This window comes from Ochotona curzoniae, unplaced genomic scaffold (assembly GCF_017591425.1).
Source record: "Ochotona curzoniae isolate NIBS_2020 unplaced genomic scaffold, NIBS_Ocur_1.0 scaffold_4701, whole genome shotgun sequence".
Classification (NCBI taxonomy): Eukaryota; Metazoa; Chordata; class Mammalia; order Lagomorpha; family Ochotonidae; genus Ochotona; species Ochotona curzoniae.
The window spans coordinates 13,427,381-13,452,512 of NW_024467122.1; the positions used below are offsets into that span (position 1 = coordinate 13,427,381).

At 44.5% G+C, this 25,132-nt stretch overlaps 1 protein-coding gene across 10 annotated transcripts; it reads left to right on the forward strand.

Moving 5' to 3' along the window:
- The first annotated feature begins 1,567 nt into the window (after nt 1–1,567).
- On the forward strand, nt 1,568–24,388 carry NIPA2 (NIPA magnesium transporter 2). Of its 10 annotated transcripts, none has more exons than XM_040969600.1 (8): nt 1,569–1,733; nt 2,504–2,640; nt 7,197–7,353; nt 10,069–10,298; nt 12,912–12,968; nt 19,676–19,766; nt 20,761–20,921; nt 23,386–24,388. In XM_040969600.1, the coding sequence occupies exons 4-8, from the start codon at nt 10,160–10,162 to the stop codon at nt 24,018–24,020; spliced, it is 1,083 nt and encodes a 360-aa protein (XP_040825534.1). In that variant the 5' UTR covers nt 1,569–1,733; nt 2,504–2,640; nt 7,197–7,353; nt 10,069–10,159; the 3' UTR covers nt 24,021–24,388. The 10 variants fall into 10 exon arrangements, with proteins under 10 accessions (XP_040825540.1, XP_040825541.1, XP_040825534.1 ...); XM_040969598.1 differs by lacking the exon at nt 1,569–1,733 and adding an exon at nt 1,742–1,857; XM_040969601.1 differs by lacking the exon at nt 1,569–1,733 and adding an exon at nt 1,742–1,852.
- The last annotated feature ends 744 nt before the right edge of the window (nt 24,389–25,132 follow it).

Below are 25,132 nucleotides of genomic sequence, written 5' to 3' on the forward strand. Positions count from 1 at the left end.
TTTCAGTGTGATTGGAACTGCGAGATTGGCAGCAATTCAGAACTGTTGAACTATCAAAATTGCATGAACAGGACCCTTGGAGCATGCCCCATGTTGGGGATCTGGGATGGGTGGGCGGATGGGTGGAGTTTTCCCCTTTATCTCTTCCCTTAACCCAGATACAGAAAAAATATATATTAATGTGGAAACAATGGTGTTACCCACTTTCTTGTAGCCTTTGACCCCTTGTGCCCTAATCAACTATGTAAAGATAATCAAATTAAAAGAATTTAAAAAATAAAATAAAGGAAAGAAAAAAGGGCCCCGCATCTTATTAGTAAACTGTGTGAACGCATGTCAAAAAGTTCACAGAAAAGCAAAATTAAACTCGCTTGTTTCAGTAGAAATTATTTTGAAGTCCCAGCATTTTTTGCAATATTCATTTTCAGTGAAATTTGGAAAACTCCCTTGTATTCATAGATAAAAAAATTTTTTTTGCAGTAAAATAAACATGCTTTTAGTCCAGGTTATCCACAAATTCTTTGAAGTCCTGTGTACACATACTTCCAACACAGAGCTGTACAATGTGACAATGTCAAATTAAACAGCCAAATAAAGAATGAGACTGAGTTCTGAGTTACAATGATGAAGGATGATCAGAAGCTCCGGCTGGGATCATGCAAAAAGACAAGTAAATCTATTCATTAAGTTCATCATCTAAGCATTCAGGTTCATGTGAATCAGCCACTGCTTCCAGTACACTCATCTACTTCTAGAAGCATCTGTCGGTATTTCTATTTTAGTGATTGCTACATGTCCATCTGCCCCCAAACATTGCTTAACACAGCAATCGTGTATTCTTCCTATGTCTGTGGGTCAGTGGGGCAATCCCTGGTCTCAATTATGGGGCAGTTAGCAGGTCAGCTAAGCTTGGCCTGACCCCTCATGGCTGTCTCCCTTAGCAGCTACTCCAGGTTTCTCTTCATCATGACACAGGCTGGAGCGTACCACATGATTTTCTTGGCCAAAGTTGCCTCAAGGTCAATGCAGATCCACAGGGTTTGGAGTCACTGCAAGTTGTGTGGGCCACGGATCAGTGGACGATTGCCACTTGTCACCTGGCTGTTACATCACTCAAGGCTTCCGTGCAGTCCTCAAAGCAGTTCCACATCTGGCAACGTCAAGCAAGTACGAGAAGCAAGTTGTGGGAAGCAGTTCTGAGACCCGATACCTAGCCCACAGTGGCTGAAGAGCTTTTCACATCAGAATCTGCTGATCCGCACCGAACCACACCGGGGAGGGGCTTGTGGACAGAACCCAAGGCCAGCACGCCACACTTCCTATGGGGGAGCCAGGAAACCACGCTGGGCAGTCCGGGGGGAATTCAGCCCCAGTACTGGGTTTTCCTGCGGATCTCGTGACAATTATGTACGCCCTGCATGGGACTTTGTCCTGACTGCTCGAAGGGCTATCGGCACCGTGAAACCTGCCCACGCTCTGAAGCCGACAGCGCCCCAAGCTCCGGCGGGAGAAGGAGCCGGAGGCGGGGCCTGGGCCGCGAGGCCTGCGCGTGCGCGGCTTCCTGCGTCACTCGGCCGCGCCCAGGGTCCTCTCGGCGGCCGCGACCCTCGGTCCCTGCAGCGGCGGGGCCGTAGGTCGGCTGGGGCAGGTGTCCCTCGGCGCTCCCCATGGAGGAGGCGGCGCGCACGGCTGCACCTCCGGATGCTCGCACCTCCCCCTGGACGGCGACGAAGGTGGTGGCGGCGCGAGGGCAGGAGGGAGAGGCCGGTGCGGCCTGTGTGGGTGTGTGACGCGCGGTGTCCGGGGCCAGGTCACCGAGGGGGACGCGCGCGGCCGACCGGGCGACTGTGGGGTGAGGTCAGCGCTTGTTCCTTTCAGGCCAGCGCGCAGGGGTTGACTTTCGTGTTGGGGTCTCGGAAGGGCCCTTTTTGGGGGGGACCACTTTGCGTGCGTTCTGAGGTGGAAAGCGGGTTTTTTTTTTCCTGGTCCTGGGCAGGCAGGCAGCTCGCGGTGTCCCGCGCGGACACCTGGCGAGGTGGCCTCCCGCGCGTGATCATGAAAGCTCATTAAAATAATTGGGTCTTGAGTGAGTGTTGGAGATGGATGAGCTGCTGCGGAGGAAGCTTTCCACCTCCCGAGGCGTATTGTACAAGGCTGTTTCCACTCCCTTCATTTACAGATATCCCTACCCTCTCCCCCTCGGCACACCTGAAAGTATGTTTAATCTTGTGCCATTGCTGCTTTTGCTTTTCTGCCTTGTCAACTCGTTGAATAAAGCTACCTCCAAAGTTCCCCCCCCACCCCCCGAAATCCTATGTGCCCAGTTAGTTACTTAAGAAAAAAAAAAAAAGTAATAAGCGGAAATGGGAACTAGAGAAATTGGGTTCCTGTAAGTTGCGTGTGGAAGTGGTGTGTTCCACCCCATCGAGTGTGTCTTGAGTTGGTTAAATGAGTACTTAGTACTTAGTAACCTTGTTCCGTCCCTTTGCTTCTGTCTTTCCAGGCTGGAACCTCTCTGCCAGGGTTTAAGATTGTAAATGGGAATACAGGGTAGCAATTACAAGGAAATGAGAGTACATAAATCATCTCTAGCCTCTTCCAGCCCTTTTCTCATAAGAGAGAGCCTATTAAACCTTCCATGTAAGTGAAAACTTTAATTTGTAATTAACGTATCACGTGAGGATTGGAGATGTAGGTTCTGGAATGTTTCTAAGTAGTGCTTTTAAAAAGCAGTGACGTGAGAGGTTGCACAACTTTGAGTGTATAAGCAGTGGAAATTAAGCGAAGATAAAGACTTAAAAGTTTCTGAAGTTTGCATGTGCTGTGGGCAGACCTGTGTGGATGCAAAGTCCACTGTTCATTCCTCTGCGTGTGACTGGCCCTTTGTTCGGTGACAAATGAATGTATCTGCTGCTGCTGCTTCCGTATTGTAAACTGGCGCAAAGGTGCCTAGTGAACGGGAGCCCGGAGAGGAGGGAAGAAAGAGTAACTTCATTTGTCTTCGGGTTATTCCTGTCGTAGAAACATGGTCCACTTGTATTTAAAATGTCTGAAGCTACAGTACATTTCATTAAAACTGCTGTATTTGATGGGTGTATTTTGTGCTTTTTATAGAAGGATAGGCTTCTCTGTAGAGAATATAAAATAGTTACCAGCAGGAAGGAGATACAAAATAGATAAGGTAGGATGAACAGGTCTGCGGCTCCCACGTGCAGGGTGAGGGTTATGGTTAGTCGCGTGTTAGAGATCTTTATGAAGCTGTCACAGGGAACTGAGATGGTGGGTACGTTCATTTGCTTCACTGTGTGACCATTTTACTGTCTGTATATCCATAGCGTACTACTAAGTTCAAGTAAGCACAGTACAAGTGACTATAAGCAAAGGCCGGGCGCACGCTGCTTGGGATGCCCGCATTCCGTAGCAGTGTGCCAGTTAGGGTCTCCCTGGCTTCCTGCTGCCGAGCAAGCCAGAAAGGCAGCACATGGTGGTGCTGGCGCAGGACGCCCAGGCAGAGGTCAGGACGCCCAGGTGGAGGTCAGGACGCCCAGGTGGAGGTCAGGATGCCCAGGTGGAGGTCCTGGGCTAGGGCTTGCATCTGGCCCACACTGGCTCTTGCAGGCATGTGAAGAGTAAACTAGCAAATTCAAGTCTGCCTCTTCCATTTGCTCCTTTCAAATAAAATGAAGGGCCTGCCTCTGGTTAAGAGGATTGAACTGTTGCAGCCCGTATGGATGCTGATTGAGTCCAACTGGTTTACTATCCATTTTCTGCTAATGAGCCTGGGGGCAAGTCCTCTGAGCCCCTTTCCCCAACTGGAAGGGGCTTCTGGCTTTGGCCTGACCATGTCCTGCTGTGGCCACCTGTGGGAGTAAGTCAGCAAATGGTAGACTTCTGTCTCTCTTTGTAGCCTCTGCCTCTCATATAAGGTAAATCTTTCCAATTTTAGTATATGTGCTGTCGAAGTGAGCACAAATAAGGTAAATCTTAATAAGGAAAAGAAAATTGGGGCTGGTGAAGTGACAGCACAGTAATTATCAGCCTGTGGTGCTGGGATCCCATGTGGGTGCTGGTTTGTGTCTGGCTGCTCCACTTCCCATCCAGTTCCCTGCCTGTGGTCCGGGAAAGTAGTGGGTCCCTGCACCCATGTGGGAGACCCAGAAGAATCTCCTGGCTCCTTAGTGCCAGCACGGCTGTGACTGAGGTGGCCACTTGGAGAGTGAACCAGCAAGTGAAAGACATTCTCTCTGTCTCTATGCAATTCTGACTTTCAAATTTAAAAAGGGGCGGGTGGGGAACTCTACTGTAGAACTCAGACTAGAATATGCTCAGCTTTTTTTCTTTGAACCCCCCCCCCCTTTTTTTTTTAATGTAAACACACTTGAAATAGAGCAGCTATGTAAAGTTCTAGAAGAAAGTTAATTATGGGCTGGTAATTAAATGGATTGCCAGTCTGATGTCTTTTGGATTTTTGTGTGTCCCTTTGGGTCGGGTGTGGCCTGACTCTCCCTTTCTTAAGGCGATAGTGACATCCCATATTTCACTCAGGGTTGACCAGGAAAGGCATGAGCAGATACGCTCCTGCCTCAGAGTGTGTCTCGGTGTTTTCTCACCTTTTCAAGCTTTTGCTCAGTTTAGCTCCTGGCTTGCAGTCCTCTTAATGTACCTTGGTTTTCGCCGTAGCATTTATGACTGTAATGCATTGTGCTTATTTGTTGTTTCGCCCTCCTGCCAGCTTAAGGTAAACTGCACGTGCTCTGCCCGGGGCCTAGAGTGCAGTATTGACTCTGTAGCTTTGTTGAGTAAATGAAGTAAGCATTCCACCTGTTTGCAGGAAGCCAAGGTGAAGGTGATAAGAATGACATAAGGAAACATAATGCAGGCTTGAAATGCGCGTTTGAGCGTAGGTTAAAAGCTGGAGAATTCAGAAAGGGGATGCCCGTGGCTTGTGGAGTTCACGCAGAGCTTCCTTGCTGGAGTGCTTGTGGACTGGCTCGTTGCAGTGTGAAAGGGGCAGTGTAAACAAGGATTGGGGAATGCAGCATGTTGACCCTGGAGAGAAAACAAGGCTTGTGAGATACAGAACTATTGGGAAATAATGTTTCAAAGGTAGTTTTGGAATTAATGAAAAGTCTTAGTGGGTTACAGCATTTGAGTGTTTTATTGATCAGTAAGTGTAGGCAGCAGAGTAAGACTGGCAGAGCAGTGTAACGGCAAGATGGCTGTAAGCATGAGTGGGGCCTGGAAGGCCCAGTGGGGCTCGGGTGATTGGTCAGAGTGGGTACACAGCTGAACTTCCAAGGCAGAGTCCACCTTTCACTGTTGGTTCCTGGGTCTGCTTTGGGTGCTGAAGCCATGGTCAGCAGCCCAGCGAGGAGCAGATTGGGCAGAGAAGACGGTGACCTACACTGAGGGTCTGCCTACACTGAGGGTCTGCCGCTTTGAGATGCCTCTGGCTCTGTTCCCTCGCCCCGGACAGGGAGGAGACTGCAGTGGGAGAGCAGGAAGCTCAGGGTTGGGAGACCTGGATTGTAGGTCCTGTTTTCATAGCTACAGGCTGTGTGTCGTCTCTGCTTGTTTCATCGTCACAGGCCCTTGCCAGGTGTCAGTCCAAGCTTTTGTGAAATGAAGATGTCAGAAGTGTTGTAACAAGTTTAAAGCTGCATATGTATTGTATTCAGAATTTTTTAAAGATTTGTTTTTATTGGAAAGGCACATTTACTGAGAGAAGCAGAGACAAAAAATTTCCATCTGCTGGTTCATTCCTCAAGTATGCACAGTGGCTGGAGTTGAGTCAATCTGAAGCCTGGAGCCAGGAGGCTCTTCCAGGTCTCCCATGTGGGTGCAGGGTCCCAAGCTTTGGGCCGACCCAGGCCACAAGCAAGAGGGGAAGTAAAGCAGCTGGAACACAGGCTGGCGCCTGCATAGGGCCTTGGTGGGTGCAAAGTGAGGATTCAGCCACTGAGCCATTGGATTGGCCCTTTATGTAGATTTTTAAGTTTGGTAACTTGTGTAATTGTGTTATATACTGTTGGTCAGTTTGCAAACCAAGATCACTATAGTTCTTCCAAATAGTTGTTAGATTATTTTTATTGGAAAGGCAGATTTTACAGAGAGGAGGAGAGACCGAAAGATTGATATTCCATGTGCTGATTCACTCCCCAAAAGGCTGCAATGACTGGAACTGAGCTGATCTGAAGACAGGAGCTTGATCCAGGTCTCCCATGTGGGTTCAGGGTCCCAAGGCTTTGGGTCATCCTCAACTGCTTTCCTCAGCCAGAAGCAGGAAGCTGCATGGGGATGCAAACTGGAGTCGCTGGGACATGAACTGGTACCCATACGGGATGCAGGCATTTGGAGGTGGACGATTGGGCCTGGCGCGGTGGCGCAAGTGGTTGGAGGTGGACGATTAGCCTGATAAGCCAAAGTGCCAACCCCATTGTCCTGTTCTTTATATTTACATTACAAAAGGTGGTGAAACAATTTTGTATTTCATTTGGGATATGTTGTGTTAATGAACATTTATATTCAAGTATAAATCAGGGGCCTGGCATGGTAGCCTAGTGGCTAAGGTCCTTGCACATGCCAGGATCCCATATGGGCGCCAGTTCTAGTCCCAGTAGCCCCACTTCCCATCCAGCTCCCTGCTTGTGGCCTAGGAAAACAGTCGAGGATGGCCCAAAGCCTTGGGACCCTGCACTCCCTTGGGAGACCAGAAGAAGCTCTTGGTTCCTGGCTTCAGGAATAGCTGAGCTATAGCCATTGTGGCCAGTTAGGGAGTGTATCATCGGACAGAAGATCTTCCTCTGTCTCTTCCTGTCTATCTGAAGTTCCAATAAAAATAAATAAATCTTTTTTTTTAAATGTACTAATCAGTTGTCGAAATTAAATTTCTTTGACATTTAGAGAATAAGCTGGACATATTTGAGACTGTTGGCCGGGAGGCTTAAGGCTTTAGCAGGTGGTTTAGAATGCCAGGTGGTTGTGGGGTCCTTGAGGACAAGCACCTTGATCACTGTCGAGCCTTAGTGTGTCTGTGGACCAGTTGCTCACCTTGAAGCCGGTGACCTGCTGGGCTGTTTCGGTCAGTGCCTGAGAGGTGGGCAGGTTACGGGTTTGTCTGGGAACCTGGTTGAGGTGAATGTAGCCTGTTTCTGGTGTCGCTGTCTTCATGCCTGGCCCTGCCGTCTTCACTGCAGGCTCTCCCGGCTGTGACTGACCTGCAGAGGGCGGGAGCAGAGCGTTGCCAGGTGTGAGCACAGCTGCACAGCTGCTCAGCCCTTTCAGGACCTTCTGCGCATGTCCTCGACTGAGCCAGAAGGGGGATAAAGTCATTTCCTTCATTAGTGGCTCAAGGTTTGTAAATTTTATGCCTCTGTTCGTTCTTCTCCCTCTCATAAACACCACATTGGTAAAGTTCCGTAAGTGAACAAAAAAAGCCAATTGCCTGAATTCTAGAAAACTTCATAAATTTAAGTTTGCCTTTTGGTCTAGACTCAGAACTGGCTCTCTTAGTACCACCCACCTCCCACTGGCCAAAACCAGCTTGATGGCAAAATCCCAAGTCAGTGGAAAAGGAATTCTTCTCATAGAAATGTGTAGGAACAGTACTGTGCCTCAATAGGCAGTTTAAAATATTGGTGTTGTAATAATAGTTTTAATATTATTTACAATTATTACAGTACATGATTACCTCTTATTTTACTGTTTACTTGTTACCCTATTGGAGACTAAAAGCTATCACCATTTTATCCAAAATGCTTAGCATATGCTTACCACACACAGAAGATATAAAATAAATAGCACTGGGTGTGGCACAGTGGCCTAGCGGCTAAAGTTCTCACCTTGAACACGCTGGGATCACATATAGGCACCAGTTCTAATCCCAGCAGCTCCACCTCCCATCCAGCTCCCTGCCTGTGGCCTGGGAAAGCAGTCAAGGACAACCCAAAGCCTTGGGACCCTGCACCTGCTTGGGAGACCTGGAGGAGGTTCCTGACTCCTGGCTTCGGATCAGCACAGCTCTGGCCGTTGCAGTCACATGGAGAGTGAATCACTGGATGGAAGCTCTGTCTGTCCTTCTCTCTGTATATCAGACTTTGCAATAAAAAAAGTAAATAAATAAATCTTTTAAAAAAGAAATAGCACTCTCAGTGAACACATTAGACTGATTTGGGGGCTAGGTGGGTAGAAAGTTGATTCTTTGCTGAAAAACCACAGAATCAAAAATTTGTAAGGATCCAGACTGAATCAAATTACAGGCCATGAGATAACTTGTGGGTCTGATAATTCTGAGACATCCTGTGACAGCGGACTGGTAGTTGTAGTCAGGCGTGCACCTTGGTGATGCAGTTATGTTCCCCTCTGCTTGCTTGCTTGCTTTTTTTAATATTTAAGACTGAGTATTTTTTTTTAAGATGTATTTATTTGAATGCTACAGTTAGAAAAGGAGAGACCAGGAGAGAAATCCTGAACAGCTGATTTGCTGCCCCGAAGCTTGCGGTGGCCAGAGCTGGTCCTGTGCAATGCCAGGAGCCAGGAGTTTCCTCTGGGTCTCCCACATGGGTACAGGGGCCTAATCACTCAGACCATCTCCTGCTGCTTTCCCAGGATTACTAGCAGAAAGCCATATGCGAAGTAGAGCACCTGGGACTCGAACTGTTGCCCCTATGGAATGCCGGTGCCATAGGCAGGGATTTAGTCAGCCTTAACACAGCACCAGCCCCTCTTTTCTCCTCTTCACTTTAGTTTCATTGTCAGCAGAACTTAGGAGATGACCACTTGAAACTCTGTGTGTAGTCTTTGCTAAGCCTCTGTTTTCCTGGCCTCAGCTTTCTTAGGGGTTGTGCTTCCCTCCCGTCTACCATTCTGCACCCTGGCAGACATTTCTCCTCTAGGATTGCCCTTCTCCACTAAGAAAATGGCGTGAAATCGGCTTTTTCTCAACCCATCTGCAAGTAGGCTAAATAAGTCACCATAGACTTTGTGGATGTGTTTACACATTTTTTGAAAGATTTATTTATTTTTTATTGGAAAGGCAGATATACAGAAAGGAGGAGAGACTGAGAAGAAGATCTTCATCGGATGATTCATTCCCCGAGTGGCCACAACAGCTGGTACTGAGCCAGTCTGAAGCCAGAAGCCAGGAGCTTTTTCTGAGTCTTCAACGCCGGTGCAGAGTCCCAAACCTTTGGGCAGTGCTCCACTGCTTTCCCAGGCCGCAGGCAGGGCGCTGGATGGGAAGTGGGGCAGCTGGGATTAGAACTGGTGCCCGTATGGGATCCTGGTGTGTGTAAGGCGAGGATTTAACCACTGTGCTTTCGTGCTGGGCCCTATTTACACATTTAAAAAAAACGATTTATTTTATTTGAAAAGCAAAGTCACACAGAAATAGATTAAGGTGCTTGTACCGTAGCACATCAGACTAATCCTCTATGGCACCAGCATTCTATGTGGAACTGGTTTTGGTCCCAACCTCTCCAATTTCAATCCAGCTCTTTGTTTCTGGCCTGGGAAAGCAGTGCAGGATGGCTGGGGGTCTCCTGCTTCCATGTGGGAAACTCCAGAGGAACTCTTGGCTCCCAGCTTCGCAGCAGCTCAGCTCTGGCCATTGGGCCATTTGAGGAGTGAATCAATGGATGGGAGGTATCTCTCTGTCTCTCCTTTTTGCATAAGAAAGATCTGGCACTGAAATAAAAAGTAGATAATTAAAAACAAATTGAGAAATAAAAATAAAAACCTGTGGGAAAATTTTGAGTTTCTGTAAGTTAAGAGAATGCATTTATAAAACCATTTTGTAGGATTTACTTTCATATCAGCTTTATTTTATATTGGCAAAGATTGTATTTTTAGAAAAAAACTGGAATTAGTAAGATGTATTTAAAGTTATTTTAGATCATGATCCCATTTCTTAGAAAAATATTAGATTGGTGCTAAATTTTAATTATGGGATATATTATCAATAAGTAGTAATATTTTTTTTCATTTGGAGAACGGAAATGAAAAATTTGGAATAGTATCAGGATATTACGATCATTTCATGGAAAATCTCAATTCTTTTCTGTTTCACAGATCTAAAGACTGTCGCCCTGCCTCCAGTACCAGCAGTTTCCTCTCTCTGTGATCAATGTAATTCATAGGAATTCCTTAAGTAACAAACGAAATGAACCAAGGCCGTGGAAAATATGACTTTTATATTGGTCTGGGATTGGCTGTGAGCTCCAGTATTTTCATTGGAGGGAGTTTCATTTTGAAAAAAAAAGGGCTTCTGCGACTTGCCAGAAAAGGCTCCATGAGAGCAGGTAGGTTGTTTCTTGTGTGACTGAAATGGCAGAGGCTGCGCTTAGGTTCTGCACCTTAGACAGCCACATCTTCCCTCTCAGTGAATACTGAAACCTGCAAGCTTCCAAGAGTTGTAAGTGTAATAGAAAATCTAATTTCAGTTTTGTAATGATAAACAGTGAACTGTTCCCATTCCTGCAGTTAGAGAAGTTGTAATAAGAGCTGATGCCAAATTAACATACAGCCTTTCCTTGAAGTTTCTATGCTTATCCAGCGAAGAATAATAAGGATTCATGAATTAGAATCTTACTAAAACTGAGGTCTTTCACCATAGACCTTTTCTCTGATCTGAAACTGGCAGGAAAGGAAGGGCGTGGCTGTTGGCGTGAAGAGCAGCCCTGGCAGTGAACTCCAGGTGATGTGGATTATTTCCCCAAAACCTGCCATCAGGTCCCAGGATCTGGGGGATGCTTAGTGTGGACTGAGCCGCAGGGTGATTTCTCCCCTGGGTGTTCGTAATAACCCCAGGATGATGTGGTTTTACCGTTACATCCCCGTCTTTGTCTACAGCAGTTGTTCACCTGACTAGACTTCAAGTGGACCTGCCGTGACAACAAAAATGGCAGTTTTTGTTTCTTCTGCCAATTCTGTAGCCAAACTGAATTTGTAACTAACTAACGTGAAACAGTATCCTCTATTGGGATTTAGTCCACACAGGAGAAAGCATTGAATCCTCCTGTTTGCTGCCCCTGTCCCTCATCCTTGGTCCTGAGACAGGTACTGTAACGTGAGATGGACGTGTTTGTAAAGCGTTTATTCACTTTGGGTTTTTTTGATCAAAAGGAAATCGATGGCAAAAGGATGTATGTTGGTGTTTGGTGAGAAAGGACCACAGCAGATGCTACCTCATAGGCTCCTACACCTGTGAGGCACAGTCAGATTGATCAGTGTCTTTGGAATTGGTCTACTTGGGGAAAGTAGGCTGGTTGATGGGAATTGGGGGGGAGGAGAATCCCAGATGATACAGAATTGGACCATAAAATTCAAAATTTTAAATAAAAATTTTAAAAAATGGGCTACTTAATGATTTGTTTTCCTACTTGGTTTACTGAAGCTGAATCCACAAAATCAATGAAGTATGAGTTGAATATAAGGGTTGATTTAGTTCTATCTATCAGTGTACTACTGAGCCACACATTTTTAAACATTCTCATGATATTCACACCTGCCCCCCTTTCTGAGGTAGTATTTTTATTTTTAAAGATTTGTTCATTTTTGTTGGAAAGGCAGATCCACAGAGAGGAGACAGAGATCTTTTACATGTTGGTTCATTCCCCAGGTTGCTGCAACAGCCACAGTTGAGCCAGTTCGTAGCAAGGAGCTTCTTCTGGCCCTCCCATGCCAGGTGCCAAGGCTTTAGGCCATCCTCCACTGCTTTACCTGGCTAAAAGCAAGGAGCTGGATTGGAAGTGGGGTAGCCAGACTGGTGCGGTGGCCTAGTGGCTAAAGTCTTCACCTTGCATGTGCTGGGTTCTCATGTGGGTGCCAGTTCTAATCCCAGCAGCCCTGCTTTATGGACTGGGAAAGCAGTCGAGGACCACCCAAAGGCTTGGAACCCTGCATCCACTTGGGAGACCTGGGAGAAGCTCCTGGTTCCTGGCTTGGGATCATCGTAGTTCCAGCCGTTGTGGTGATTTGGGGTGTGAATCATCGGACAAATCTTCCTCTGTCTCCTCTCTGTGTTTCTGTGTATCTTGACTGTACAATTAAAAAAACAATTTTTTTTAAGATTTATTTTATTTTTATTGGAAAGGTGGATATACAGAGAGGAGAGACAGAGAGGAAGATCTTCCGTCCGATGATTCACTCCCCAAGTGAGCACAACGGCTGATGCTATGCTGATCCGAAGCCAGGAGCCTCTTCTGGGTCTCCCACGCGGGTGCAGGGTCCCAAAGCTTTGGGCTGTCCTCGACTGCTTTCCCAGGCCACAGGCAGAGAGCTGGATGGGAAGTGGGGCTGCCAGGATTAGAACCGGCGCCCATATGGGATCCCGGGCGTGCAAGGCGAGGACTTAACTACTGTGCCATCACGCTGGGCCCAAAAAAACAAATCTTAAAAAAAAAAAAAGGATATGGAGCAGCCAGGACACAAGCTAGCACCCATATGAGATCCTAGTGCTTGAAGGGAGAGGAGTAGCCAGTTGAGCCATTGCGCTGGTCCCTGAGTTTTTCATTTTAAAGATTTATTTTTTTATTTGAAGGAGTTACAGAGGGAAATGTTCTTTCCTCTGATTCACTCTCCAAATGGCTGCACCAGCTGGAGCTGTGCAAGTCTGAAGCCAGGAGCCAGGCGAGTTTTCCAGGTCTCCAGCATGGTAACTGGGGTCCAAAGATGTAAGCCATGCTTCACTGCTTTCTCAAGTGTATTAGCAGAGAGCTGGATCTGAAGTGGAGCAGCTGGGACTTGAACTGGTGCTTCAGTGGGATGTCAGAGCTTTAGGCAGTAGCTTTATCCACTATACCACAATGCCAGCCCCACAAATTAGATATTTTTAAAAGTTTGATATTATCAATAATTGCCATAATTAATATAAAGTCTGATAGTCTTTCTAAGAAAACTTTTTTTATTCACAGGTCAAGGTGGCCATGCATATCTTAAAGAATGGTTGTGGTGGGCTGGACTGCTGTCGAGTATGTATAGAAAACATTTAAACAAAATAGTGTAACTAAAAATGCTTGCATATTACTGTTTATTTGGAAATCTTAAAACTTTGAATCTTATTTTTTAATGAACATGATATTTAATGAAAATATTAATATCTAACTTAAAACCTATAGAAGTCATTTGGAAATTTAATAGCTCATTTAATTTGAATAATTTTTTCCTTACTCATCTGATTAAAACCTGTTTGATAACACCTGTGTATTGTTAAACATTTCAGAATTTAGAATTTTTGAAGATAATTTTTAAAGTTAGAGTTGTTAAGAAATCTTGCTTCTAGCTTTCCTCTTCCTTAGTTGTCGTTGCAAGTTGAAAAGGAAGTATGTGCTTGCCAGGACGACTGTCCATACTCAGGTTTCTGGTTACGTTTAACAAGGTACATGGAACATAGCCTCATGGTGCTGGTTCCTGACTGCTCATCTGACAGGCATCTGTTGATCCTCTCTCACATGAGTGGTACCATTCCAGGTGCTAGAGACATACTAATGAGAAGAAATGGAAAAGTTCTACCCACATGAAGCTTACACACTAGAGGGAGATAAATAAGAATTTGTGTGGGAGTGGTAACAGATGCTCGGAAGAAGTGAGATGTGAAATGGAAGTGACTGGTGCAGTCTTAAACAGTGGGCCAGGAAGATCAAGGCTATGACTGTATGAACATCTGGGGAGAGAGCAGTTGAAGGGGCGGAAACTGTCACGGTGAAGGCACGAGGAGTTGGTACAGTTGCTGGCTGTGCTCCCCTCCAGGGCAGTGCTCAGTGGCTCTCCCCTCCTGTCATGCACAAGTTGTGCAAATGCCAGTAAGTTAGGATGTGTGACTGGCCCATGAGGCTAAGTGATAAGAGGCATTGCACTTCTTATTTTTGTTTTTAAAGACTTTAATTTTTATTGGAAAGGCAGATTTGCAAAGAGAAGGAGAGACAAAGATATTCTGTCAGTTGATTCACTGCCTAAGTGGCTGCAACAGCTGGAGCTGAGCCGATCCAAATACTGGAGCTTCTTCCAGGTCTCCCACATGGATGTAGGGTCCCAAGGCTTTGGGCCATCCTTGACTGCTTTCCCAGGCCTCAAGCAGGGAGCTGGAAGAGAAGTGGAGCAGCCAACGCATGAACCGGTACCCATAAGGGGTCCTGGCACACACAAGGCAAGGACTTTAGCCGCTAGGCTACTGCATCAGGCCCACTTTTTATTTTCTCAAGACTTATTTGAAAGAGTTCAGATAGAGCGAATCAGATCTTCCATGAGCTGGTTCACTTCCTAGATGGCCATAATCTCCAGGGCTGGGCCAGGTTAAAACCAAAAGCTTCATCTGGGTCTCCCACATAGTTGGCACGAATCAGACACTTGGGCCATGTTCTGCTTTTTCCCAGACCATTAGCAGGCAGCTAGATTAGACAGCCATGATGCAAACTGGCAGTCTCATGGGATGCTGGCTTTACAGGTGGCAGCTTTATTTACTGTGCCACAGTATGGGTCCCTGCTGCCTTTTTCTCGATTGCCTGATTGCTCACCCTTGGTGAAACCAGTTGCACTGCTGGCGGATGCTCGAGCAACCTGTGGAGTGGTCCCTAGCCTTGGCAGTGCCTTCTCGGTAGTCACGTGAGCGAGTCACCTTGGATTTGAGTCTTCCAGCTGCAGCCCAGTTCTGGGACACCTGCAGCTTCAGCGTGATCTTGACCTCAGTCTTAAAGGATCCTGAATGTGAACCGCTCCCTGACCCCTCCTAAAGTCTTGACCAACATGTCCAAGAGAAACCATGAGTAAAGAGTTTCCTATTGTTTAAACTTGCTAAAAATGTTTTAAAAGATTGATTTGTTTTTATTGGAAAGGCAGGTTTTACAGAGAAGGAGAGACAGAAAGATCACATGTGCTGGTTCACTCTCCAAATGTCTGCAGTGGCCAGAGCTGAGCCAGACTGAACCAGGCGCCGGGAACTCCATCTAGGTCTCCTGTGTGCGTGGCAGGGGTGCAAGTACTTGAGCCATCTCCTGTTCTTACCTTGTTGCATTAGCAGGGAGCTGGATTGAATGTGGAATAGTCTGGCACTCTTGATAGGGAATGGTAGTGTTGGAGGCAGTGCTTAATGGGCTGTGCCACAGCACCAGCTCCCAAACTTAAGTTTTAAAAAACTGAATAAGGAACGAGCACTGTGGCATAGCATGTAAAGCCACAGCATACAATGTCAGCAACTCGTGTGGATGCCAGTTCATGTCCCGACTTCTCTGTTTACAACCTGGGTGTCACTAATGGTCTGGGCAAAACGGGAAGACAGCCCAAGTGCCTAGGCCCTGCTACCACATGATCACCTGCATGCAGTTCCTGGCTTCAGTTCAGCCCAGTGATGGCCATTGTGTTTGGGAAATGAACCAGCACATGGAAGATCTTTTTCTTTCTGTTCTTCTCTGCCTGTTAGTTTTTGACTTCCAAAGAAATAATTTTTTTTAAAAAACGCTCCAAATAAAAAACAATAAAATATAGAAATGATCTAAGAGCTAACACAGTAAAGAGTTACCTGGTTAAGATCAGGGACAACTGCAGTGGATTACCAAGTACACCTTTGATCTACTGGAGTCCGGGACTGATGCTGCCAAGGAAAGGAAATGGCACCTGCCCTGAGAACACTGGGGAGGCTGTGCTTCGGGAGTGGGCGAGGGGCCCTGGCAGCTGGGCATCGGTGTCCACTGAGTGAGCTCCAGCCTCGGCTGTCAGCTGCTAATGCTCTCTGGCACCCTGTGGCCCAAAGTAAAAGTTAAGTCAGTAATTTTTCTAAATGTCTCCCAAAAAGGAGGTATGTGAAGTTAGGGAAATTAAGCAAAAACAAAACAAAATGAAACAAAAAACCAGAAACCTGACGCATTGGAACCGTCATTGAACAGCTGTGCTTACCACAAAGAATTGTGATTGTCAGACTCTGATGACATCCACATCTATAAAAGAATAAGAATTATAGGATTTAAAAAATAGATTAATGGAACGTAAATGAATTGCCTAACAGTAGGTTAGGTATGGTTGGAAGGAAATTCAGTGAACTGGGTATAGTTTGGGAGAGTGTGAAATGAAGCAAGTGGAGACAACAGGATGGTTAAATAAGGTTATGGAACTTGAAGGACTCAGTGAATAATTGGAGTCTGACTGCAGAACAGAGTGGAGCAGCAATGTTTAAGGAGAAAATGACTTGGAATTGTCCCATGATCAAAGTTCCAAAACCCCATATTGAAGAAGCCCAACCAATACCTTTAGTTATCTATGAAAAAGAAACAAACTGGAGCTGAGCACATCATAGTAATACATACAAAACTGGGGGCTGGCATTGTGGTGTAGCAGTTTAAATTGCCATCTGCTACAGTGGCATACTATGTTGCTGCCAGTTTGTGCTCTCTCTGCTCCACTTCTGATCTAACCCCTTGCTAATGAACTGGGAAAAGCAGCAGCAGAAGATGGCCAATTTCCAAGTTTACCCATGTGGGAAACTTGGAAGAAGCTCCTGGCTTGGGCTTGGCCCAGCCCTGGTTATTGTGGCCATCTGGGTAGTGAACCAGTGGATGAAAATCTCTTGCTGTGTCTCTCCTTTTCTTTCTGCAATTCTTTCAAATAAATCTTAAAAAAACAAACTTATAAAAATAGAGTACTTTAAAAGCAGTCAAGAGGCAGACATTTGGTGTAGTAGCAAAGACACCCTCATAACCAAATTGGGGTGCCAGGGGTTGAGTTTTACTCTCCCTGCGTATACATTCGTAGTAGTGTGTATGTGGCAAGGCAGCAAGTGGTGACTCAAGTGACTGGATCCTTACCAACCATGTGACAGGTGGATTTCAGGTCCTGGGTTTGACCTGCATTAGCCTTTGCTGTTGCAGACATTTGGGGAGGTGTAGCAGTGGATAGGAGTGCTAACTGTCTTTTTTGCTGCCTTTCAGATAATCTTTAAAATGTGATAAAGGATATTTCAGAAGTGTAGCAGATTGACAGCTGAGCTTTTCATCACTGGGAAGTAGGAAGCTCTTGTTAGAAGAGCATCAAAGTCCTGGAAAAGGTAGCTAGCAGTAGCTTTCTCTGTTCAACTAAACCAACATCTTTGGGCAGTTTAAAATGGATTCATAATTATACCACAGCAAAGTTAGCAGAGAGATTAGTCTACATGGAAGTTTAGGGCAGAGGAAGTCGAAATGGTGAGTTTGGGAATGTATCTGAGTCAATGTCGACAATAGCTCATGGATCTAAAGTAGCCTTACATAAAAGAGGGGGGAAAATCACCCCCACAAGAGCAAATAAATTGAAAGGGGGAAGTTAAAGTAGGTTCTGAGGTTCTGGAATTGAGTGGAAGAATAAAACTAAACATTAATGTTAGAAGAAAGTGTAATTTCTGGAGTAGTCAAAAGTGTAACTTGTTAATTGAACAAAGAATACGTTTTTAGGAAAGATAAAAAATAATCGAACTTTAGACTGCACAAATCATACATAATAGAAAACAGCAGATAAAATCCAACAATTCAAATTGGAGATTTTTTTGGGGGGAAAAAAGATGATTTGGAAGTCAGAGCTCCATCTGCTACTTTGGGCTGAAAGTGGGGTGTGGGATGACGTAGGAGTGGGGGGGGATTGGCTATCCCAGGAGTCAGAAACCTATGCTTGGTCTGACGTGAGCGCCAGGAATCCAGCTGTTGCCCATCCCTGCTGCCCGCCCGTGCCAGTGCTGGCAGGCGCAGGGGCAGAGCCGTTGATTGAATTCTACCTTTTATGAGTTAAAGAGCATACCTTTTATGAGTTAAAGAGAAGGTTCCACATAGAATTATTAGATGATATTAGAAGTTTGTTGCTAGGTATTTTTGTTACATTTGATGTGTTTTTGTGCTTTACAAGAGTATTCTTATTTCAAGTAAGTCTGCATATTTTTATGAATAAGAGTCAAATATATACTTGAAATTTGTTTATACTATTAGCAAAAAGAAAGCATATTTGGCATATAAGAAATACATTGGAGAAAATGTTAAGTCTGAGAATTAGATGTACTTCCTGTAACAATCAACATGGAAAAGTAAAATCAGTTCCTACCTCAGTTCTTACAAAGAAAGGACTTTGATCAAAAGTGTTTAAGAGAATGAAACAGCAAATGCTGAAGGTGAAAAAAATTTAGAGTGTTTAACTAAAAAAGACCAATGCTTGATATATAATTAATTACCTTAATAATGACTTTGGCCACTCTCCGAAAAGGTTTCATATATCTGGCAAACATGTGAATGCAAATTAAAGTATAAATACAATGATCCAGATTGTTTAGTCTAATGGTACCAGGTGTGAGGAGAGTGGGCCAGCGGGCTCACTGCTAAGTGAGATTTGGCCAGACTGTTACAGACATACAGAGGCCCAGAAGGATCCTTCCGCTGCATGGGATTCCCCAGTGGCTAGCTTTTTTCTTTTTCAGAGATTTATTTTTTCATTGGAAAATCAGATATACAGAGAGAAGAGACAGAAAGGTCATTCATCCACTGGCTCACTCCCCGACTGGCTGTAGCAGCTGGAACTGGCTGTAGCAGCTGGAACTGAGCCAGTCTGAAGCCAGGAGCCAAAAGCCTCTTCTGGGTCTCCCACGCAGGTGCAGGGTCCCAAAACTTTGGGCTGTCCTCTACTGCTTTCCCAGGCTACAAGCAGGCAGCTGGATGAGAAGTGGAGTAGCCGGGATACGAACTGGTACCCACATGGTATCATGGCACATGAAAGGCAAGGACTTAACGACTAGGCTGTCAAAGTGGGCCTGGGGTTTTATATTTGTAGTTCTCTTGCTTGGAATGTTTTATCTGCAGATAGGCACATGATACAGATTGTCAAAAGTTCTGGAGTCAGACTTTCATCTTACTCCTTACTATACAAGGAGTTTTTCAAAAGTTGATAGAATATATGTATTATGACAAAACTGCATGGATTTACAAAATCTATTGCATCAAAATAACTTTTCACTTTCTGCAGTACTCTTAGGTTTCTCAATCTAGGCCTAAGGCTTAGTGCACTGTAAGAGGAGCTGGGCCCGGTGCGATGGCCTGGTGGCTAACATCCTTGCCTTTCATGCGCCAGGATCCCATATGGGCACCAGTTCTAATTCTGATGGCCGCACTTCCCATCCAGCTCCCTGCTTGTGACCTGGAAAAGCAGTCGAGGATGGGCCCAAAGTCTTGGATTCCTGCACCTGCGTGGAGACCTGGATGAAGCTCCAGGCTCCTGGCTTCGGATCAGCTCAGCTCTGGCTGTTGCGGCTGCTTGGGGAGTGAATTTTCAGACGGAAGATCTTCCTCTGTGTCTCACCTCCTCTCTGTATATTTGACTGTCCAGTAAAAATAAAATCTTAAAAAAAAAAAAAAAGCCAGTGGAAAGGGACTTGGAGGAAATATCTTGCCAGTATTTGCTACTTTTAATTGATTTCTGTTGTCAGGACATAGATATCTAAAATTTGTATTGAAACATGGTTATGTAATAAATCAGATGTTCTCAATGAAAATTACAGATTTGCTTCAAATTGATAATTGATGTTGGTAATTCATAGAACACACACACTAATAAATAAGAGCAACACGAAAGTTGCTGGATAATTGAAGTAGTAAGTAGATACTGCATAAAATGCTCTGACAGCCATTTCCAAGTGACGTGCATGTATTCCAAGCTGAGTTTTCTTTTGTTCATCTCCCAGTGGGAGCTGGGGAGCTGGCCAACTTCGCTGCTTATGCATTCGCACCAGCCACGCTGGTGACTCCGCTAGGAGCTCTCAGCGTTCTTGTAAGGTAAGAACATTGCAACTCACATATGGAAACAATTCTTGGTATTTCACTCTAGAGTATTTTGTGATTACTTAATTTTTTAGGTTCAGCATACCTGTATTTTGGCAACTTTTGAAGTTCTTTACATAAGCAAGTGTTTGTTTCATAGCAGGAAATAAACCCAGGGGACAGGAGCTTCTGAGTCTCCCATGTGGGTGCAGGGTCCCAAGGCTTTGGGCTGTCCTCGACTGCTTTCCCAGGCCACAGGCAGGGAGCTGGATGAATATCGTAGCAGTCAGGATGCAAACAGGCACCCACATGGAATCCCAGTGAACACAAGGCGAGGACTTCAGCTACTAGGCTGCTACACCAGGCTCTCCATACATTGTTAAAACCTAATTATTTAATAGGCAGATTCAGATAATTATGAACATTTAAGAGAGATGCATCAATCGGGAATAAAATTGCACCACCATTTTGTGTATGTGTGTGTAATAAATTATTTTAGAAGATTACATATTGATATATATTTTTAAATTTGTTGATTGGCATAGAAAGAGCATTTGAGTGCTTGTCCATGTATTGGTTTACTTCCCAAATGCCTGCAATAGTGGGGATGGTGCCAGGTTGAAGTCAGGAACTAGGAATTCAACCCAGGGCTCCCAGCTTGGTGGCAGGACCATCTCCACGGCTTCCTAGGATCTGGGACTCAGACCCTGGCCTCAGGTATGGGGTGCAAGCATCTGAACAAGTGTCTTAACCACCAGGCCAAATGCCTGCCTCTGTGTAGGTACTTAATTAATTTGTGCACAACTTTTGTTTTGTTTTTGTAAAATCTGGAATGGGACAAAGCAAGTGACACCCTGGAAACTTTTGATTGTACATTTTCTTACCTTGGCTGGAAATTAAATTTTCATAAGCTTAGTATTTGAGTTCAGTGACGTCAATTCTGAGTCTTAGTGATGAAGATGAAAAAAGTAGGTATCTTAAAGTTCCCAACTGTTTCTTTCCATTTTAGTGCCATTCTTTCTTCATACTTTCTAAATGAAAGACTTAATCTTCATGGAAAGATTGGATGTTTGCTAAGTATCCTGGGATCTACCGTTATGGTCATTCATGCTCCGAAAGAAGAGGAGATTGAGACCCTGAATGAAATGTCTCACAAGCTCGGGGATCCAGGTAATGGGGGGAGAAGGCAAAACAACTTCATTGCTCTCGACTGTATTGGCTTTTAATTAGAGTGTTTGTGCCCATAGAGATTACTTAATCGATGATAAACATTGCCATCTGTTTCCCAACCCCACTCCTTGCTGCTTTTGTTTCTAGATAACATGCTGATGTTGCTAACTCCAAGCATTATCTGACTTTGGAACCTGAAATTTCCTACTGGCATGCCTAGATACTGAGTCCATTTTTAAGTCTTTTTGAGTAGGATATTCATGTCTTTTTCTGAGAAACTGAATTGAATGAATCCTTTGGTATTATTTTCCCTGTTTGGAAATTCTTACCCATCCATTGATTGGACCTTTTAGAAGTAGAACATTAATTTTCTTGAATATCCTCTCCCCCCGCCTTTTTGTTTGTTTTGCCTTTTTTGCTCTGCCTTCTGATTATCCTTGGCTTTTATTTTTCAGCTTTTTTTTTTTTCCTTGAATATTTATTGTTCTATTTAAAAGGTAGAAAAAGAATAAGGGAGAGGAAAAGATATTCCATTGTTGGTTCTCTCCCAGAATGTCTGCATTTTCCAGGACTGGCCCTTCCAGGTCTCCCACATGGCTGGCAGGGACCCAAGTATGCAGGCTCTCTTTCACTGCTTTCCCTGTATTACTAGAGGCTGAATTTGAAGCAGAGTGGGTGAAATTGGATCCAGTTCCTGATAGAGGTACCAGTGTTAGAGGTGGCAGTTTAGCATCACATTGGATTATTTCTACTGTTCTACTTTTAATTTCAAAGCATTTACTTTTATTCTTTGACTTTTCTAACTTCAGTGTAATATAGGTTTAATGATAGAACTGTTTTTTGTCTGGCTTTTTCTTTTTGTCTTTGGGCATTGAGTTATTTGTCTTTGAGTATTTTTTGAATGCTAGGTATAAGATACTGAAAGAAAATTCTCTTCTGGCACAACACAAATTTGTTGTCTAGGCTGAAGTTCTTGCTCAGCCCTTGCCTATGGGCAGTCCACTTGAACGCTCTCCTGTTTGTGGCTCCTGTGTCCAGATACCATCAGGGGAACTGGGCACAAAGTGGGACTTGCCTCTGCAGCTCGCTCATTTCTGGGTCTCAGTTCATTAACTGCTTAGGCAGCCTCAGATTCCCTTGAAGATGTCTTTCCCTCCGTGAAATTTCCATAATTTTGACAGGCTTTCATGTCCATCCTCACCCTGGCATTGTCAATTACCTTGTGAAATGCCAAGATGAGCGTGGGGCAGATTTTCCCGCCTGCCCCTGTATTTGCTTTAGTCATTCTCTTGGTGGTCTTTGCCTACTTTCTCAGGCTGGTCAGATCCTCAGCCAAGCTGGTACTTAGCTGTCCCCATTGCCTGCCCCAATGCTGCAGGACTTTGTGCGTCTTTAGTGTTAGGTGCTGCAGATGAAGTCGCTGTCTTTTTTGACATCACTGCTGTGGGCTGCAGTTTTCCTGGTCCTGCTGTAACAGTGATGAGTTGTCTTCAGCTTTGGTTTACAAAATATTGATGCTCTCATCCTTTCCTGTACTTTTTTTTAAAAAGATTGATTTATTTATTACAAAGTCAGATATACAGAGAGGAGGAGAGACAGAGAGGAAGATCTTCCGTCCGATGATTGACTTCCCCCCAAGTGAGCACAACGGCCGATGCTATGCCGATCCGAAGCCAGAATCCAGGAACTTCTTCTGGATATCCCACACGAGTGCAGGGTCCCAAGGCTTTGGGCCATCCTCAACTGCCTTCCCAGGCCACAAGCAGGGAGCTGGATGGGAAGTGGAGCTGCCAGGATTAGAACCGGCGCCCATATGGGATCCCGGGCGTGTTCAAGGCGAGGACTTAAGCCACTAGGCCACGCCGCTGGGCCCTCCTGTACTTTTTAATATATTTACTTCCTGTAAAAACTAGGCCATTCCTGCATCAGCAGGAAGCTGGACAAGAATAACTGGGTCTGAATTCGCATTCTGCTGTGGGATGCTGGCATTCCTGGCAGCTGTTCCTGTCATCTTAGAATGCAGATGGTAGTGTCTGTGTAGTAGCTGAGCACAAATTACTGAGAAAGGTACCTGGCACATATTTCTTAGCTGTTCTCATACTTGTTTTAATTTTCCCTATTCAGTTATTTCAAAACTGATTTGCTGTTTATTTCAAGTTGTGAGGGAAAATGTTATTTTGGCGTCTGTGTGTTTGTTGGACAGTCAAGGGCCCCTTGATTTCTCACGCACTAGTCCTGTCTGTTCTGATCTCTCCTTGTTTGCCTTCTTGACTAAAGCACTGAAGTCCAAGGTGCTGGTGGCCTACTGCTTGGGAGTGTGTGTACTTTTGCCAAAGTAGAGAGAGATCACTTATTCTAAGCCTATAGCTTTTCTGCATCCTGTTGAGCTTAGTACATTTTGTTGTGGGTTCTGTTCTGTGTTTAAGGACACTGGTTAACTAAAAACTGTCTTTGCTTCTTCCAGGTTTTGTGATCTTTGCAACACTTGTGGTCATCGTGTCCTTGATATTCATCTTCGTGGTAGGACCTCGCCACGGACAGACAAACATTCTTGTGTACATAACAATCTGCTCTGTCATTGGAGCATTTTCAGTGTCCTGTGTGAAGGGTCTGGGCATTGCTATCAAAGAGCTGTTGGCAGGACAGCCCGTGCTGCGGCACCCTCTCGCCTGGATCCTGCTGCTGAGCCTGATTGTCTGTGTGAGCACACAGATTAATTACCTGAACAGGGCCCTGGACATATTCAACACTTCCATCGTGACTCCAATTTATTATGTATTCTTTACAACCTCCGTCCTGACATGCTCAGCTATCCTCTTTAAGGAGTGGCAAGCTATGCCTGCGGATGATGTCATCGGGACCCTGAGTGGCTTCTTTACAATCATTGTGGGAATCTTCCTGTTGCATGCCTTTAAAGACGTCAGCTTTAGTCTAGCAAGTTTGCCCGTGTCTTTTCGGAAAGATGAAAAAGCAGTAAATGGCAATCTCTCTAATATGTATGAAGTTCTTAATAATAATGAAGAAAGCTTAACCTGTGGAATTGAACAACACACTGGCGAAAATATCTCCCGAAGAAATGGAAACGTAGCGGCTTTTTAAGAAAGATGTAATTAAAAGGCTAATCTTTAATTCTGTTGTAAAGTGAATTCGAACATCAGAATGTGTCTCAGTATGCATTGTTCTCAAATAATGTTATCTAAAGACAATCTTTTTTAAGGTTTCACTCATTTGGACCAAGAAATTGATTTTCTTAAATGATGGTAGCTCAGTATAATGACCTCAAAACTGACTGATTTATATTAACATTGTAGAGGTATTTTACCTTTTAATTCCTTCTCCAAAATCTAAATGCACTAATAAGTGTAAAGTGTATAAAATGCTTTATTTTTCCATGATTGGTGAAAATCTGAAAAGTACATGTCATCTTAGCCCATCAATCCCTGACTATATAAATCTGATTTTTAAAAGTAACAAATCATCCCAATGTTATCATGTGACAAATGTTACCTATCCAAATGACTCCTATTTGATGAATTATTTTTAACTATGAAATGTTCGTTTCAGGAATCTTAACTTTCTACGTGAAGGAGGCTCATTTTATAAAAACAAAGTAAAGGTAGGAAATCACCCCCAAGCAAATCATTCTCAGCCTGTGACATTTCACACGCATCCGGTTTCCTGTGTGGGTTTGATGGCCTTAGTCCCTGGACAAGCCAGGGCACCTTCCATTTCTGGGGCTGGGCAAGCGCTGCTTGGCAGCTTGGCTGGGTTTATTCTTCAGTTGTTCTAATCCATGATGCCTATAATTTTGTTAGTTCCTGTACTTTTCAATATATTTTGAAATTGAGTCATGTTGTCATTGACCTTTCAGCAGTTCTGGGGAAATAGAATTCTTTCAATTTGCTTTTTTATTATATTATTATTTAAGAAATAACTCTAGTTTTAAAGTCTGAATGCTTAGGAACAAGTTAAAATGTTTAGAATATGGTCTCTTTGTACCAGCTATTTTACTTACTAGTTCATTTGGCTCAATGTATACTTTTTTTTAGAAATGTGTAGAAAAAGTTGGGAAAAAGAACAGTATACTGTTGGCAATTTCTCCTGGGCCTGTCCGAGTGTGCCATTGTCCTCATCGGAGCTGGGCATCTCCAAAAGAAATGGAATAGCCTTTTAAGCTGCCTTGTGTAATCACTGACGTAAGGAGCTGTTTG